The sequence below is a fragment of the Trachinotus anak genome, unplaced genomic scaffold (genome assembly GCF_046630095.1).
Source record: "Trachinotus anak isolate AG129_WGS33_773 ecotype Australia unplaced genomic scaffold, CSIRO_AGI_Tana_v1 ptg000015l, whole genome shotgun sequence".
Lineage (NCBI taxonomy): Eukaryota > Metazoa > Chordata > Actinopteri > Carangiformes > Carangidae > Trachinotus > Trachinotus anak.
The window spans coordinates 14,610,295-14,626,772 of record NW_027273866.1 but is presented as its reverse complement, the minus strand read 5'-3'; the positions used below and the strand labels follow the sequence as shown (position 1 = coordinate 14,626,772).

The 16,478-nt window shown below is 42.5% G+C and overlaps 1 protein-coding gene across 3 annotated transcripts in view; it reads left to right on the top strand.

Annotated features, from left to right (window-relative positions):
- The first annotated feature begins 237 nt into the window (after positions 1–237).
- pacs2 (phosphofurin acidic cluster sorting protein 2) overlaps positions 238–16,478 on the top strand; it is a 62,690-nt gene continuing 46,449 nt past the window's right edge. For 2 of the 3 annotated variants that reach the window (XM_071498488.1, XM_071498489.1), the window contains exon 1: positions 340–577. In XM_071498488.1, coding sequence (XP_071354589.1) covers positions 459–577 — 119 coding nt within the window. In that variant the 5' untranslated portion in view covers positions 340–458. Of the gene's footprint in view, positions 578–16,478 lie in introns of all 3 variants that reach the window. The other variant, XM_071498487.1, reaches the window with a different exon arrangement.

The window sequence follows — 16,478 nt, the reverse complement described above, 5'->3', positions numbered from 1 at the left end:
CTCCCCCCTCTCCTCCCTTCCCTCTCCTCCCTCCCTCTCCTCCCTCTCCTCCATCTCCTCCCTCCCTCTCCTCCCTCCTTTCCCTCCCTTGCCCCCCCCCCCCCCCCCCCCCCCCCCCCCCCCCCCGCCTCCCCTCCCTCCCCTCCTCGGACTGGCGGCACTAATCGCCCCTCATACCCGGGGAGCAGCGTGGTAGGCACAACAAGCCCAGCGGTCGGTGCGATCACTCCGGCCCCCACCGCAGAGCTCCTCCCCGGCTCAGAGCACCACACCGACCCGCCGGCTCGACAGTGACGGAGAAATGAGCTCGTCCTCCGCCGTTCGCATCTCAACCGTGTGACGGTTCTTCTCCGCGGACACACACACACACACACACACACACACACACACACACACACACACACACACACACACACCGCTGTCTCAGATCCCCGCTCGGTGTCGGACAGTCCCGGACCATGGCGGAGAGAAGTGGCCGGCTGAGTTTCCCCGGGAGCGGGGCTCTCAACAGACCGGTGCCCATGAACCTGTTCGCAACCTGGGAGATAGACGGATCCTCCCCGAACTGCATCCCGAGGTGAGTCCCTGCAAGCACGGCCCCCCCTCCGTGTCCTTTTAAACTTTAAAGCCGGTGTTTTCCGATGCGCCAGCCGTGCAGCCTGCGGTCATGTGTCGGCTGCTGACGCCGCCTCCAGCTGGCTCCATCCCGCAGCCAGGTGGATGCCCATGCAGGCCCTGCAGCAGCGGGGCAGCTCTCCTCCAGCCATCTGCTCTGATGCTGTGGTAAACAGGCTTCAGGTTGGCGAAGGCACCACCAGTGCAAACAGCTCATTAACAGATAGTGCGGCCTTAAAACAAGCTGTAAAGGTGTATCATGCTCATAATCACCCACTCAGCTGTCATGATGGAGCACCAGCTTTGTGCCAGGCTGCACCATGGAGACCATTTGGCTCCTGTGACCCCCAGAGACTCCAGGGATGAGTCCACCCTGCAGGTCTTTGGTGCCAATTTCTGATTTCACTGTCTAGGTTGGATCTTATCATGAAACAACTCATGGTGCATTTAGCTTTTTCCAGATTCTGTGGCTGTATCAGTGTCAGCCTCGATCAGTTTTCATCTAACTATTGTTGCCATCATGGATTTATCTATTGACAGTTTAGTCTTTACAATAAAAATAATAAGAAATCATGTAAGATGGTGTGAAATTACCACCTGTGCTTCCCAGAGCTCAAGGAGATTTTCTTAAAGTATTTTTTTTTATCAGACCAATGAGCCAAAATCCAAAGATATTCATTTTACAATAGATTAAAACTGGGAAAAGCAGCAAAATGCACATTTAAGAAGCTGCGATTAGCTAAAGAAATGGCTTAAACGATTAATCGACTATTGAAATAGTTCAACTAACTGATTATTTGACTTTGCATTTCAGTAATAGTGGTTTTTTAAAGCGATTGTAACTCAAGGTCCAGTTTTCAGCCGTGTCACATGATCACAAGGGTTTGTATGATTTTTTTTTTTTAAAGGTAGTTTATAACAAATCAGTCTGAGTGAAATCAAACACCTGAGCTGAGCTACATGACACCTGGGGTCCTGCAGAGGAGTGAAGGCCACAGTACAAACACTCCGGTTGCAGCTTCTCAGATCTGAAGATTAGTTTTCTTCTCCTTCTAAGATAATACGTTGAATCTCTGTTTGATTCAGTCTGTTGGGATTCATGTTTCATTATTTTCTCTTGGTTCACGGACCAAACATCGAGTCGATTAACTTGAGACGATAACTGGCAGATTCATTGATAATGAAAATGATCGTGAGTGGCAGCTGTGGGTCATACACTAAACAGTCTGCAGCATGAAAAACATTATACAGTCACATCACTGCTAGTAAGAAACAGAGCTACATTTAAAAATCATTTCTCATCAATCAATCTGCCAATTATATATATTTTTGATTAACAAATTGATCATGTTGTCTATACAATTTCAGAAAAGTGTGTTAAATGTCTATTATAATTTCCCAGAGCTCATGTTGACCTCTCAAAGTTCCTCGTTTCATCCGACCAACAGGCCAAATCCTCACGTTTTAGAAGCTGGAACCTGAGGACGTTTGTTATTTATTCACACAGATGAATCCATCATCAGAATAGCTGCCAGTTGTTTTCATGGATGATGGACGAACAGATCAGACGAATCATCAATATGTTGTTTCTGCAGCAGTAAAATCCTCAGTGAGTGGAAGCAGTTTTAAAAAAAAGACTGGAAGAAAACCTTTTTTTTTTTTTTGGGTCGTGTTTCTGCAGATCTGATCCAAGAGTTTTGACATCGTTTTGAAACATGATAAATATTCAGCTTTTTTCCTCCTCGGTCACACAAGCAAATGCACATTTTTTAGTCTGATGTAATGACAGAAAAAAAGGAGTTTGTGGTTTAAACTCCACTCGACTAAGCCCTGCTGCCAGACTCCAGTCAGCAGCTGTGGAGAAGAGAAAAACCTGTAATTAATACAGCAGCATGAGGGAGTATATGTGTGTTTTTATTTTTTATCTTTTCAAACTGCCTCTCCTTAGCCCCTCTCTATCCTCTTAAGTTAATACCTCCACTGAGTATTACATTGCATGGCTTTTAGCTGAAATAAGACTAATTCATTTCCAGGAATAGAATGGCTGTGATGTTACTCAGCAGAGTGGACAAGTGGATAAAAAAAGGCTCCTGTAACTAAAAAGTCCCAGGTTCAATCCCCCGTGACCCTGACTGTCTGCCAGCGACGTGAGCAGTGTAGATTCTCATGTGAAGCCGCTTCACTTTATTTGACCTGTTGTTTGCCGCCACAGTGGGTTCGTCTGAACGGAGGCTTCACCTCTGGTGTCGGTCAGGGTCAGATCTCCATCGACCGCTGTCTGTCGGCGCAGGCACGGGGAACTCAGCCTGCTAACCAGGTGTCAAGTCAAGGGCCTGATCCTGTGAAATCAGCCTCTCAGGGCGGATCGACAAACTGGCCGCCGCCTGTCTCCAGAGGAACTTGTTTTACAGCAGAACAGCCAGAACATTCAACTTTTTTTTTTTTAAATTTAAACAGTCAGAGAGATTAGAGAGAGTCAGCTGAGCAGAAACATGGAAGCATCTATTTGCAGATTTCAGCACAGTGTCTGGAAATTAGGCAGAAAAATGCTGCAAAATCAGTGTTTTCACACATTTAATTTACTCTAAAAATCTGTTTCTCGGCCTTCAACATACTAACCTCTCAGTCTGGAATCAGATTTGTTTAAAAAAAGATGTTGGAAGTGATCGTGAGTTATGTTTGTGTATATTAGAAACATACTTTGCACCATCAGCGCCTTGATAAATGCTGTGCGGCTGCATTTGATAGTTGAGAAATAAGATTATTTTCTCTCTTGCTTTAGTTTAGAAGATTTTACTGCCTGTCTGTTAAATGTGAAGCTGGAGGCAAGTAGCTTAGCTTAGCATAAAGACTGGAAACTATGGGAAACAGCTAGCCCACCAGCAGCTCTAAAGCTAAAACCACTAAGTCACTGCACCTGATGAAGAAACAGTCCAGCACTTAATCAGGATTTGTAGTTTTCACACTGGTGTGGCTTTTACCTGGTGTGGCTAGCTGTTTCCCCCTGTTTCCAGTCTTTATGCTAAGCTAAGCTAACTGCCTTCTCGCTCCAGCTTCATATTTGACTGAAAGATATGAGAGTAGGATTGATTTGCACAATAATCACATTTCCCACAGTGTGTAACTATTTTCTTTTGTTGTCAGGTCATGAATAATTGAAAATTGAATCAATGCATTTCTCAAAGTAAAGTGAGCAAGTCCAGTGTTAAAGCAAACATCAGCCTGCATGCTCTATGTCTTAAGGCTGCATTTAAAGAGCTCAGTAGCTGGCTGGTGGAGAAAACTAGTGACGCTGCTCCGGCACGATGGGAGGACATGGGAAAATCTGGAGCTTGAATGTTCACACTTGACCTAGCAAATAAACAAATAAAGTTAATTTGAGGTCAGTGCATTTGCTTTTTCGGGAGCTTTAAAACATCTCAGAGATTCCTCAGCAGATGGACTTTGCTTTTTATTTCATATGGGGAAATATATTGCAGGGTGAAAAGCGGAGAGGGTCTGTAACACGTTCCCATCCTTGTGGTGCTGGTTGTAAGATCGAGACTCCAGTTTAGATGTGATCCATGCTGTGAACAGGTTTTCTGTCCTGATCCGTTTATCTTCTACGGGTCCATCACTGATGTAACTGTCATCAGGGACCAAGCTGCGGTTTTTAACTTGAAGTGGTACGCTGTGTTCTTCTGCTGATTTTGTCTATTTATCCCGTAGTTTGTTCATGCGTCCATAAACCCTGCTCGCTGTGGCTTGGAGGTCTCTGAAGCCCAAGGCTATTAGGCTGGGAGGCTTATAGAAGTGCTGCCTCGGCAATGATCTCACGTTTCCCAGAGTCACATCAGGACATGTGCCGCTCCACGCTGAGACGCTTAATAATAACCTGCCATAGGTGAGGGAGGGGCCTTAATCGCCTACCTCAGAGGGTGGCTGAGTGATAATTGCCTGTGGTTTGTATGTCCAGATGTCAGATTCACATGCGTGTAACTCCAAGGTGCTTTAAAAGATCTGGCCGGTGAAATGCAAATGTTGCTGTGTACACATGTTTGATCAGGCAGCGCAGAGCGTTTGTGAGCCTCTGATCTGCTGCTGCTTCTAATGTTCAGCCAGGATGTGAAGTACTTGAGGGATACTTCACCCCTACAAGGGCTGTCCTCATTATCCTCCTCAGCTGCCTGCGTAAGAGTCTGAGTGCGAATGTGAGATTCACTCCTAAGTTCTGCCGCCTCATCATGAGAGGCATCTGAATGAAAGTTCGCCTTTTCATCGCTCAGGGTGCGTCAGCTTATTCCTAAAGGTGGACACGTCTTCTGAGAGCCTCTGCAGCCCGCTGCCCTGCGTGCAAAATCAATCACGCCGGCGATGTCGCCACCTAAGCTCTCTCCTCTCAAGAGCCAAGGGCGAGGAGCCGTGTTTCATCTTGGTATTTTTGAAGTGGGCATCAGTTGCATTTCTGCACATCAGCCCACAGGCGTGAGGCGAAGTGTTGCGAGAGACGGGGGCCAATCTCTGAGACAGAGACGGGATTGAACGGGCCCCTCGAGTGGCAGCTGGACCCAGTAGGCCGTCATATTTGCTCCTGTTGGAGGCGAGAGTGCTGAGATGTCGCTTTGAGCAGCAGGGAGACACTCGCTCTTTTGTCCCCTGGCTGCCTGGGATGTTCACACTGCGGGAATTTAGAGTGGGATGGATGAGAGGCAGTTAAAGCCTTTCATTGTTTTATGTTCCTCGTGTTGTTCCCGTTTGTTGCCTGTTCTGTACCAATGTTTGGGAGTTTAAACACAACTACGAGTCTGAAGCTGTACTTGCTGCTGCTTTGAGCTAAATGCTAACACCAGCATGCTGAAATGCTCACAGTGACAATGCTAACATCCTGATGTGTAGCAGGTATAATGATTAGCATATTAGCAAGCTTAGTTTAGTTTGCAGCATGCTAATGTTTGCTAAATAGCACTAAACATGAAGTAAAGCTGAGGCTGATGGAAATGTCATTAGTTTGGTAATAAACCAAATAAACCAAATCAAGATTTTTTTCTGATGATGGCAACATGAATGTGTGTGACTGCCATCCAGGCAATAGCTGTTCATATATTTTGCTCTAAACGTCAGAGGGAAACATCATCTTGGCACCATGAATGTCTGTGGACTATTTTTGTGCAAGTCCATCTGCTAAATGTTGAGATATTTCACTGGATAAGTGAAAAACTTGCTGCGTAAAAAGGGATCAAAAGCCTCAACAGAGTCTGTAGGCTTCATCCTCTGGGAACACTGAATGAATATCCGTTCAAACTTTCAAAATTTGACAAGATATTTTACTCTTGATGAAATTTGTGCCAGTCCATTCAGAGAGTGTGAACTCTGACCTCTGCTTGTAGAGCTTGGTTAAAGGTCCAGGCATCTGGAGGGTCAATGGATTCATCTTCTGAGAACCATGAATATCTAAACCAAATCCATACTGTAAATGATGAGAAATCTAAGTGAATAAGTGAATATTTCTTTTAGATGAAAAAAGTCAGGGGATCACCAAATTCATTATGATCTATCCTCTGGGGACCATCAACATCCATACAAAACTTCAGGGCAACTGATCCACGAGTTGTTGAGACATTTCACAAAATTTAAAACTAAAATGTCGACCTCACAGAGGCGTCAGTGGATCAGATCATCAAAGTCAGTGGGATTCATGCTCTGTGCAAAATTTCTTTTCAAGACCAAAGAGCTGATCAATAATAGAACCACGGCTTGGGTCAAACTGAAACCATGCAGCTTATTAATTGACTAATAACAAGGTCATTCATAGACTTTATAATACTGATTGTTGTTGTGAAATCAGTTTGACCTCAGACTCTGACTCCTCCATCACGTGTTGGGACTGTCCCGTCTTTGTCTCAACCTTTTGGAAATTTCTCAGTTTCACTTTGGCCAATTTACTTTTACTACTGATTATTGTCCAGATGCAGCCGAGTGTTTATTAAGAAACAACTCAGCTTTCACACTTAATCAGCAAAGGCAGCTATTTTCTTCTTTTCTTTACGGCCCCTTAATTATCCCTGATTTTAACATAGAGAATTATTGGCTTGTCACACTGGTATAGATTAATGTATGACAGTGAAGCTTTTTATTTTAACATCTGGCGTCCTCTAAAGAATAAAGAATACTCTAATAATAGTATCTTCATTTGATATTGAGGTCTCTCCTCCTTCCCTCTGTTTTTTTTATTTTCATAAATAATTCATCATGGAGCTGTGACTAAAAAAAACAGAGCCACCCAGTTTCATGCTGCAGCTACTCCTCCTGCAGACGTCTCTGTCAAGTGCATCTCCCTGCCATGTTGTTTGAATGTTAAGTCTGAGGGCCTTATGTAAGATATCCAGCTCCCCCCTCATCTTGCTGATGCAGCCTGACCTGGAGGACAGACGGGGCAGGACAGGAAAGGGCAGTCGCCTCCTCAGTCCACACACACCCTCACACACACACATCTGAGATGCTTTGTGACTCTGCAGGCCGATCGATTTTACCTCCAGCTGACTCTTCCTCACGCCTCGGTGCCCAGACCGCCTGCTTTTCATATCCTCCTATTATTTCCCCACAGACAATATTTGCTGTTAAGGACTCTGTGTTGATGATATCTGTGCAGCTCGTATTTGAATCCACTGCCCTTCTGCAGAACGAGATCAGGAGCATGAGAAACGACGGTCTGTGTTTGGTCTGTGTCCACAAACAACCTGAAATACTGAACAAACCTGACACGCACAATATGGGATTGTTTACGTTGAGTGTAGCTGAACTGCCAGAAGGGACAACGCTGTGACAGGGACTGTAGTCAGAAGTCAAGGCCTGCAGCAGTCTGGAGGGTATTATACAACTGATACAGCATAGACATAAACAACAGATTACTGTAAATAGCCTGATTTAACCCGAATGTGCTGTGTCAAGGATGTATTCCTGTATTTAGCTGCATATTAGCAGCTGCTGAGAAACAGCACAGCACCATAGAAAGGAGTTAATCTTCTTTGGGTGAATGAAGGTTGTGAAAACTGCTGAAAAATGAAGCTTTTGTGTTTGAGGAGATTAATACCTTCAAGCTCAGGAGCTAAAACTGTGTCCCTGTGCGATATTCTACATGCATCTACTGCACTGACGTTTTATTAGCAAATGCTTCCCTAATTTAATTCATGCTAATTAGAAGAGGGGACGAGCACATGTGCCACTCGAGATATGGACCTGAGAGTGACATTTCTTTTTTCAGTTCAGCAGCAAATTGACTTACTGAAAGAAAACGTCAGCTCTGATGCAGCAGAGCTAAACCAACCTTGAGCCAGTTTGTCAGTGTAAATGTTTAGTCCAAGGGCGTAATGTCCTCCTCAGTGGGTCTCTTAGTCCAAATAGACCTCAGGAGTGACGCAGAGCAGACTAAATGGCATCCAGCTGAACCAGAAACAAGATAAGAACAGTTTACGAATAAGATATCAAACGGTGAAGGGCCACTCATCAGCACAAACACGCCTCAGCAGATTCAATTGGATTTGCTCCCAGCATCAGCAGCAACTGATGGATCTCATTTAATTTTTAGCACCGCGAAGATTGTTGATGGTAGAGTGTGTAGAAAGTTTTCAAAAGGTCATTTCCTCTGTTAAAGGAGCTATCTGTAGGTTTTGCTATTGCTAGATAGCCAGCGATCTGCCCAGGAGACGTGGCGCTGACGTTACATCACCTCTTGTCTTGTAAGCGCAGTGATGACTGAAGCTCTTTTCAAGCAGCAGTCACCACCACCTGCTCCTGGCAACAAGCCACATTTGACAGTAGAAAAAAATTACAAATTGACCCTTTAAAATTAAACTTATCAAAATCTTTATACTCAACTTGTCTTGTCAAATCTGTTGCTCAGAGAATTATCATCTGACTGGGAGCTGCCCTTAACTCTACATAGTGTTTTACCCTCTTTCAGCTGATTGTTTTGGTTTTACAGCCCACTACTTTAGCTTCTTGGTTCACTCTCACTGCCGTCATCAGTTCTGTCTCCCACTGCAGGAAGCAGCAGTTTTATTTTCAGTGAAAAAAAGCTATAAAATCCCACTTTGGACGACCTGCTGCACTTCAAATTGCAAATTGCAGGTAGGCAAATTTAGTGGCTAAAGTAGCATTAGCAGCTATTTCCCTCAGGAGATGGTAGTGACCAAAACAGTTATTTTAATTATAGTAATATTACAAATGTTTTTAAATGCATTTACAATTATCAGGTGATAATGAGTCAGTTTTGTGCTTACAGCTCGTTCTGTTTCTCCCGTGGCCCAAAATGTATTAAAGCAGATTTAAAGCCTAATGTTTGGATAAGACAATTAGCTGATTTATCAATCAAAGGCAATTTTATGAGTCAAATAATCGTTTCAAATATTTATTAAGTAAAAATGCAAAATATTTTCTTATTCCAGCTTCTCAAATGTCAAAATTTGTTGAATTTCTCTGTTTTCAGTCATTATAATTTAATAATTTTGGCCATCGGTCAAACAACAAACAAAACCGGCTGTTTGAAGACGTCAACCTGAGCTCAGCACAAATCCCCACCCACTTTTCTGGTGTTTTAACTTCATCCGTTCAGATTAAAGAGTAAACACTTCATTGATTCATCAAAAAAATTAATGTGAGATTAATTAGTGATGGAAGCAAATCTTTGTTGCAGCCTAAAAACAACTGAAACTTCACTTACAGGCTTTTAAGAAGCTTTTTCTAGATCTTTCAAACATCTCACTGTCTTCAGTAGTGAATGGGTTCTGAGGAAAAAGGTTGAATCTGGACCTGAATTGAAGACTATTTTTTCGAAATACTGAATGACTGAATGGTCTTTGATGCCCTGCTTCAGTTCCACTTACGTTACTGCAGATTAATTCCTCCCTAGTTACGATAATGTCCACCTCATTTTTTTACCTAAATCCACAAATCTCATTTCCATCTCAATTCTGCTAATAGATAAATTCCATTTCTAAAGAATGTCATCATGTAAAACTGGGTTTTCTGTTACTGTTGGCTGCAGAGGTGACCTTATTTCCAAATGTAGCTCAAATTATCGAAATTGCTTTGTGATTACACGGGGCATCCTGGGTCTTGTTTACTTTGTCCCGTGTTCCAGCACTTTTGGGGGTAATGCAGAAAATGAGGTTAATGAGCTGAAAAGGCAGAGAGAGAGAGAGAGAGAGAGAGAGAGAGAGATGTGTCAAAACTTTGGGCCAGATGTAGATGAGATTATATCGAGGCAGCTTGCGAACAGTGGAGGCTTAGTGTAGTGAAAAGGAAATGTGACATTTCTAGAGCTGTGTGTGCTGGCTGCCTCGTCTGGCCCTGAATAATATGTTGTTATATATAAAAGGTTTCTTTGTAGTCCAGGGACACGTTTAGAGGGAATATTGATGAAGTTTTGAGAGCTTTTCTTCCATTAACTGCAACTGATTTCAGCCTTCAAGGTGACCTCTGGTTAATATTGTTATTTTGCATCTTTGAGAGGTGGAAAATGTTGAAATGTGAAAATGCAAGAGGATGTTTGCTGCTGTCTTTTATTGCCAGAGATGCTCCTTTAATGTCTGATAATACACACATCCCGCGTGCACAGAAAATGAATGATGGACTCTTCCTGGATGATTGTCTCTGGCTGAAATAAAATTTTCTGCCTCACTAGTGAAATTGGGTGAAGTAAGTCTGACAAACTTTACATTAACGCTTTGCACTCGAGGCGTTTGGGCGGCGTTCTCATTCCCAGCGAGTGCCACGTTTTGATTCATTTCCTGACGTCCTGATTTGTTCCTTCATTCTCATATTGATTATTCTGGCCTGTGGAAATGCAGGAAGTTCTTGTTTATCCGTGCAGTCACGTTGCCAGTATGGCACTGTTCCTGATTTGCGTCCAATAAGTGACTTCCAGGGAAATCCTTGTAATACATTAGTCACTCATTTCCATAGAAACTGTGTTTGTATTACCTTGCTCTTTGGTAGTGATAATGGCAGAAGCATGCAGGCTGTGGAGCAATGGTTTTTGATTATTAATGTCGTGCCTTTCTTGATAATTTGTTCCTCATCAAACCCTCTTAGCGTTTAGTGTAATCTCTAATGAATAAACCTTCCTTCTCCTTGTAGCTCTGGGTAATTGCAGGAAGGCCCTGCAGGCCAGACTGCGGGTTTACCTCTTGCAGCAGCCAGTGTGAAAAGAGTGAGTTGCTATTTCGGTCCTTTCTTCACTGAGGCTTAAGGAACGTTTTCTGAATTCAGAGCATGGGGGAGAAATGTAGGTCAGGATCCTTTTAGAAAACTTGCAGTCGGCAGGAGAGCGTAGAAGGTTTAACATATTGTTCTAATTAGCGAAGCTGCTGTGCCACGTCTGGCATCTAGTTCCTGGGTGGCTGAGTCATATGACATCGTCTTCATGTTTCCAGCGGACTCCTCCCTGATGTATTGCTGGATAGATGGACACAGGGAAAATCCTAAAGGTTGGCACCGGCAACTAAAACCTTTCATCCCGACCATTGTACGAATGTAGAAATGAGCATTCATTATCGCTGCCAGTCAGAAATAAGCATCGGTTTACACGCCTGTAAACACAACCTCCCCGGCCTCCCAGATGATGAGCGCGCTGCAGCAGTGTGGTCCTGCTAATCTGCTGCGGCACAGACATCGACTGAAGCTGCAGAGAATTTGAATGATTATAATAAGTGACTCGGATGATTCAGGGAAACCTCACATTCAGTCGCGTAACAGTAATTCTCTAAGAGCTCAGTTTATACAAATCTAGTCCAGAGAGGAGGGATGTTTTGTGTCTGGATTGTCTGTAAACTAGAGCTTCACTGTCTCTTTAATCCATATTTGTTTTAGCAGACAGTGGATATTAAAAGCTTCAGTTACAGCTTAGAGAATAGACAGGCCGGCTTTTTGAAATGGGTTATAGTGTGATTGATGCGTGACCCTGTAAAAGAAATATCCTGTTCCAGCAGCAGTAAAACTGCTCGTGAAGATGGAATCAGTTGTCCAGAAATATGGTACAACAACAACAACAACAACAACAACAACAACAACAACAACAACAACAACAACAACAACAACAACAACAACAACAACAACAACAACAACAACGACTGGTTAGTATCAAAATCACAACAAAGACAGAGAATACGGCTCCTCACATGGGCCTCTAGTTGTTTTTAGTGCGGTTAGCGGTTAGCTTAGCGCAACAGTCAAGACAAATGTAATCAGTAAACAAACACAAGCTGTGTATGAAGTCATGTTGTGTTATATTATATTAACAGGCCTTTAAAACACTCTGCGACCACTTGAGGTTTCTACATTCAGACTCAGATGTAGTTGATAAAGACCTGGAACAGAGCAGCAGATGAAAACAGTGGTAGGTCTAGGTGGTTGACTGTGACCCTTTCAGCCACATCAGTCAATAAACTCTGATATTAATGGACAGAGCGCCCTGCATGTCCATTTTCAGCTGCCCTGAAATGCAGAAACCTGTCAGGGCGGCGATGACAGATCCTGCCAAAGGGCTCTTCAACCAGCAGCGCAGAGATTAGTGCAGATGTGGTTTCTCTTATGTGACTGTACAGTTCATTTGCACACTGCTCTATAATTACTCAGACAAAAGAGTCACAGCTAGGCCACCTTTTTTTTTTTGTTTTGCAATTATATTTCCCGTTTAAATGCTCTCGACTGGTATGAAAATCATTATCTAGGACACTTCAGATCCCGGTGTAATGAGATCTGAAGTGTCTGCTGTTTGTTTAATCCATCTTTAGTCTAAATTTTAAACTCAGACACCACAGCTGAAAGTGAAACTCAGGGAGAGGGTCAGTTTTGGCTTTGTGTCTGACTCTAGCTTTTTAAATGTACCGACTGGCCTGATGGAGATGTCATTTAATGTTGCAATAAATGATTGATATTGATTTTCATTATCAATTAGCCTGCAGATTATTCTGTTCATTCTTCAGTAAACAGTTTGAGGTATCAAATGTCAAAAAACTGTGAAAAAATGTTAATCACAACTTTGCAGAGTCCATGGTAATGTCTTTAAAAAGCCTCGTTTTGTCTATATGACAAAGATGAGCAGCAAATTCTGCCATTTCTTTCACTACTTTAGTTTGAAAAATGAAAACGATGAATCGGTCGTCAAAATTGTTGCAGATGTTTTTTCTGTTGATCAACTAATCTTTTAAATGAGTTAAAATTTCAAACTTTAAATTTCCCTCTCAGTGTTTTTATGAATCTTGAAGAGATGATCTTTGTTTGTCTTTTTCCACAAATAAGATATTGTTTGTTTTTTTTAAATTTTAGTTGTTATTTGGAAAGTTAAAACAAAGGTATGACGACACATTTAGCTTATTTTTGTGTGTTTTTGTCTGTGTTTTTGTCTGTTTTTTACGATTTGGGTTCGGACGATTTCTTGTAACTGAGAGAAGTCTTAATTCTAATCACAGCATACATATCATGACAACTTAAACCACATGATGCTTCCAACTTATTGCCCACATTTTGAAGAAAGCCCCTGTGGTCAAAGCAAAGTTAGAGAAGAGAGGGTTTTCTGAGTTTGGTGTGGAAAAACCTTGACTGGCCTGCACGGAGCCAAAACCTCAAACCCAGCCAGCAGTTATGGGAGGATCTGGACAAGTGCAAGCCAGGTCTCACTGCCCAGCATCAGTGTTGGAGCTCACTAATGCTCTTGTGGCTGAATTGGAGCAAATTTCTGCAGCCCGGTTCCAACATCTTATGCAATTTCTGAAGAGAGGGAACTGTTGTAGCAGCAGATTATTTCCCATAGTTTTGAATCGATATGAGTCTAATGTTGGCGTCATGTTTTGTAGATGTACCCATAGCATAGCATGGACTTTACATATCAGAGATATAGCAGTAAGCCCCACTGAACCAGCCAGTATTTCAGGAGCAAACATATGCAAATGTTTATCAGTGTTTTGATCTGACAGTTGAGACCACACATGAACGTTTTGCTTCACGAAAGTCCTGGACATGAGCACTGGGCAGGGAGAGACTTCTTCTTCAGCCCAGAGATGATTAAAGTGGGTGTCCGGCGGTCAGGCATCATGGGTGGAGCAGCGTGGAGCAGCATGCTGCAGATCACTGCATACAAAGCTCTCATTTGTATTCCGGTTTCTGCTGTGGCCCCCCGGGGCCCTTGGAGGGCACGGATCATTTTGTGTTCTGTTTAGTGGATTAGATTCTCCACACTTTGGCTGCGAGACATAAAACAACAACTTGGCTCTCAGCTGGCTGCTTGAAGTTTCCCTGCCTGCCCTCCTCTGTTCTGCATCAGCTGGTTTAACCGCAGAGCCCGGCGCCAACTCCTAACCTACATACTTCCTGTTTCTGTCGCACTAATAAACACACGTATGTACAGATACTCTAGTGTAACCGCAGAGTCACATATACAAATCTCCCTGGAGGTAAATTGGTTTCAGTATCCATCTTGGCTTTAATTGTTTCTAGGTCAGTCTTATTCTGAGCTGATGGAGGAGATGGTGTTCATATCTGCCTGTCCTGCATTTTTAATGGAGTACATTCATTATAGATTTAAAAAAAAAAAAACCTCCTTCTGGTTTAGTGAACGAAGCTCTACGTAAGCGCTACTCCAGTGTTTTCTCTCTCTGCCATCAAATATCGCAGCCAAGGATATCTGGCCCAGAGCAGAAGTGGACAGATTTGATTATTGGGCTCTTTCTCTGTGGATGGCTCCTCAGTATTCAGCAGCCTTTTATTTGTGTGTGTGAAGGACACTTTGCTGTCTTCAATAAGCTTCAGAGGTTCCTCAGCTGTGTGAAATAAAGGGATGTCTATTCATCAGAGGAAATGATGGTGAATATTTTTGAGTAATACAGATAAAATAACCAAATCAGTACCAAGGCTGATTTTTGTTTCAAATCTGTAAAAAAAATTTTGGAGATTGGTTCTGCTTGTTATCAAAGATGTTAACAATTCATAAAGACATTTGGACAAAATAGAAAAAGCTATTGGGAGCTGGTCAAGGTTTCAAGATAATTCTCTTTTACTTAGACCTGACCTGCTGATGGTGTAACAGGAAATGTAAGGGGATCATCCTCTGGGGACCATGAATATCTTTTCTAAATCCCACAGCAATCCATCCTACAGTCGCTGAAATATCTCACTCAGGAACAAAGCGGTGGACTGTCTGACTTTTCCGTCCCTAGCCATGAAAGTTTAGATGATATATTATAAAACAACAGTCAACAGTGAATATTACATAACAGTTGTTTTCACAAATCCATATATTAAATTTAAAATTAAACCCTTTATTTATAGCCCACTGAATCTCCTCCGCAGTCTGTGATCATCTCTGCAGAAAGCTGAAGTCTCTGCAGGACAAATGACAGGAAACAAAGCTGAAGGTCTGTGTTTGCTTCAGAGCACCTTCAATAACTCTTATCTCCCCTGCAGGGCTTTTATTGGAGGATGAGCCTCCCTCCACTGCTTTAGTGGGACTTCATTCTGCAGCTGTGGCGTCTGAAGGCACTAAAGGCCGTAAACCACCGTCCGCCTCGGTCCCAGTGTACACAGACCGGGAGATAGTGAGGGGCATTGCTATTGATCTGTGGTTTTTTTTTACACTGCAGGGTTCGGGGAAAGTTAGCCTGCTCAATACTGATTCACAAATAAATATTAGTTAATTGACTTTTGCTGGTCAGTTGGGAAACTAGTGAATCAATAAAGAAAAGGTTGTTATGCCAAATAATGCATTATTTTTTTTAGATCTCATGCTTTCTTAGTATCTGAAGAAGTTGTTGTTATTATCTAAAAATGCCATTAAGTAGATCGCTTCATAATTATGCAGAGACATTCATGGTTCCCAGAGGATGAATCCTGAATAACTGTTTACAAATTATTACAAAGATAATTATATCATGGTCATACATTTCCTCGATCTTCCATTGAGTCAGTAACATTTAAAAGAAACTTTAATCACAAACAGAAAGTCTTGTTTTTCCATTATCTAAAAATATTCTTTTTTTAAAACTGACATATTTCATACAATGTGTTTCAGATATGAAACTGAATGTATATGACATATTTATGTTTGTCACATCTAGAAATATTTTTTAATAATCATGAGAAAATTAATAAAAAGAAATCACCTTGTTTCTGTCCTCTCTGGCCTTCCATACTTTGTCACCAACCCTGCCCTCTTTGAATCTCGTCTTTCAGCCTCTATCAGAGATTGCTTCGAGGAAAATTTGATCCTATGATCAATTGATTGCTTTTATTCTGCCTTCGCGTGTCCTGTTAGACCAAACTGAGGCAACGTCAGTGAGACGTTCAAGTTTGGATCACAGCATTAGATTTGTTATCTTGAACTAATGAGATATTTGAGTTATGATCATGAGAAAACTATTTGGTATGGTTTGATGTTTTTCGTCTCTTTGAAGCCAGCAGAGGCTGAGAGAGGCTTCAATATTAAGATTAAAGCATCTTTTTTCAGGGCGGTGTTTTTGGAAAGAACCCATTTATTTTCTGTTGCTTTGTGATGGAAGCATTGTGGGTAACATGGTAACGCCACAGCGACACTGAAGACACCTCTGTTGTCTATGAGGCCAATTAAGGGGCCACGGTACAGTGAAGCATTGGGCAGATGCCAAAATATGAGACAAAAAGAAAGGAGGTGTCTGATCTGAGGGCTGGCGGTGCTTTGTCTTGAAGACCGAACCCCAGACACGGCTCAGTGGCCTAATGGCTCCTTCTATTAATAAAAGATAAGCAGTCAATTATTGAGCCGTCAAAGTAACGCTAGGGACGACAGGGGAGGGAGGAAGGGAGACGAGGAGGCGTGTGTGAGGAATTTCATGGTTGAGTTTCAGTGGAGGGGG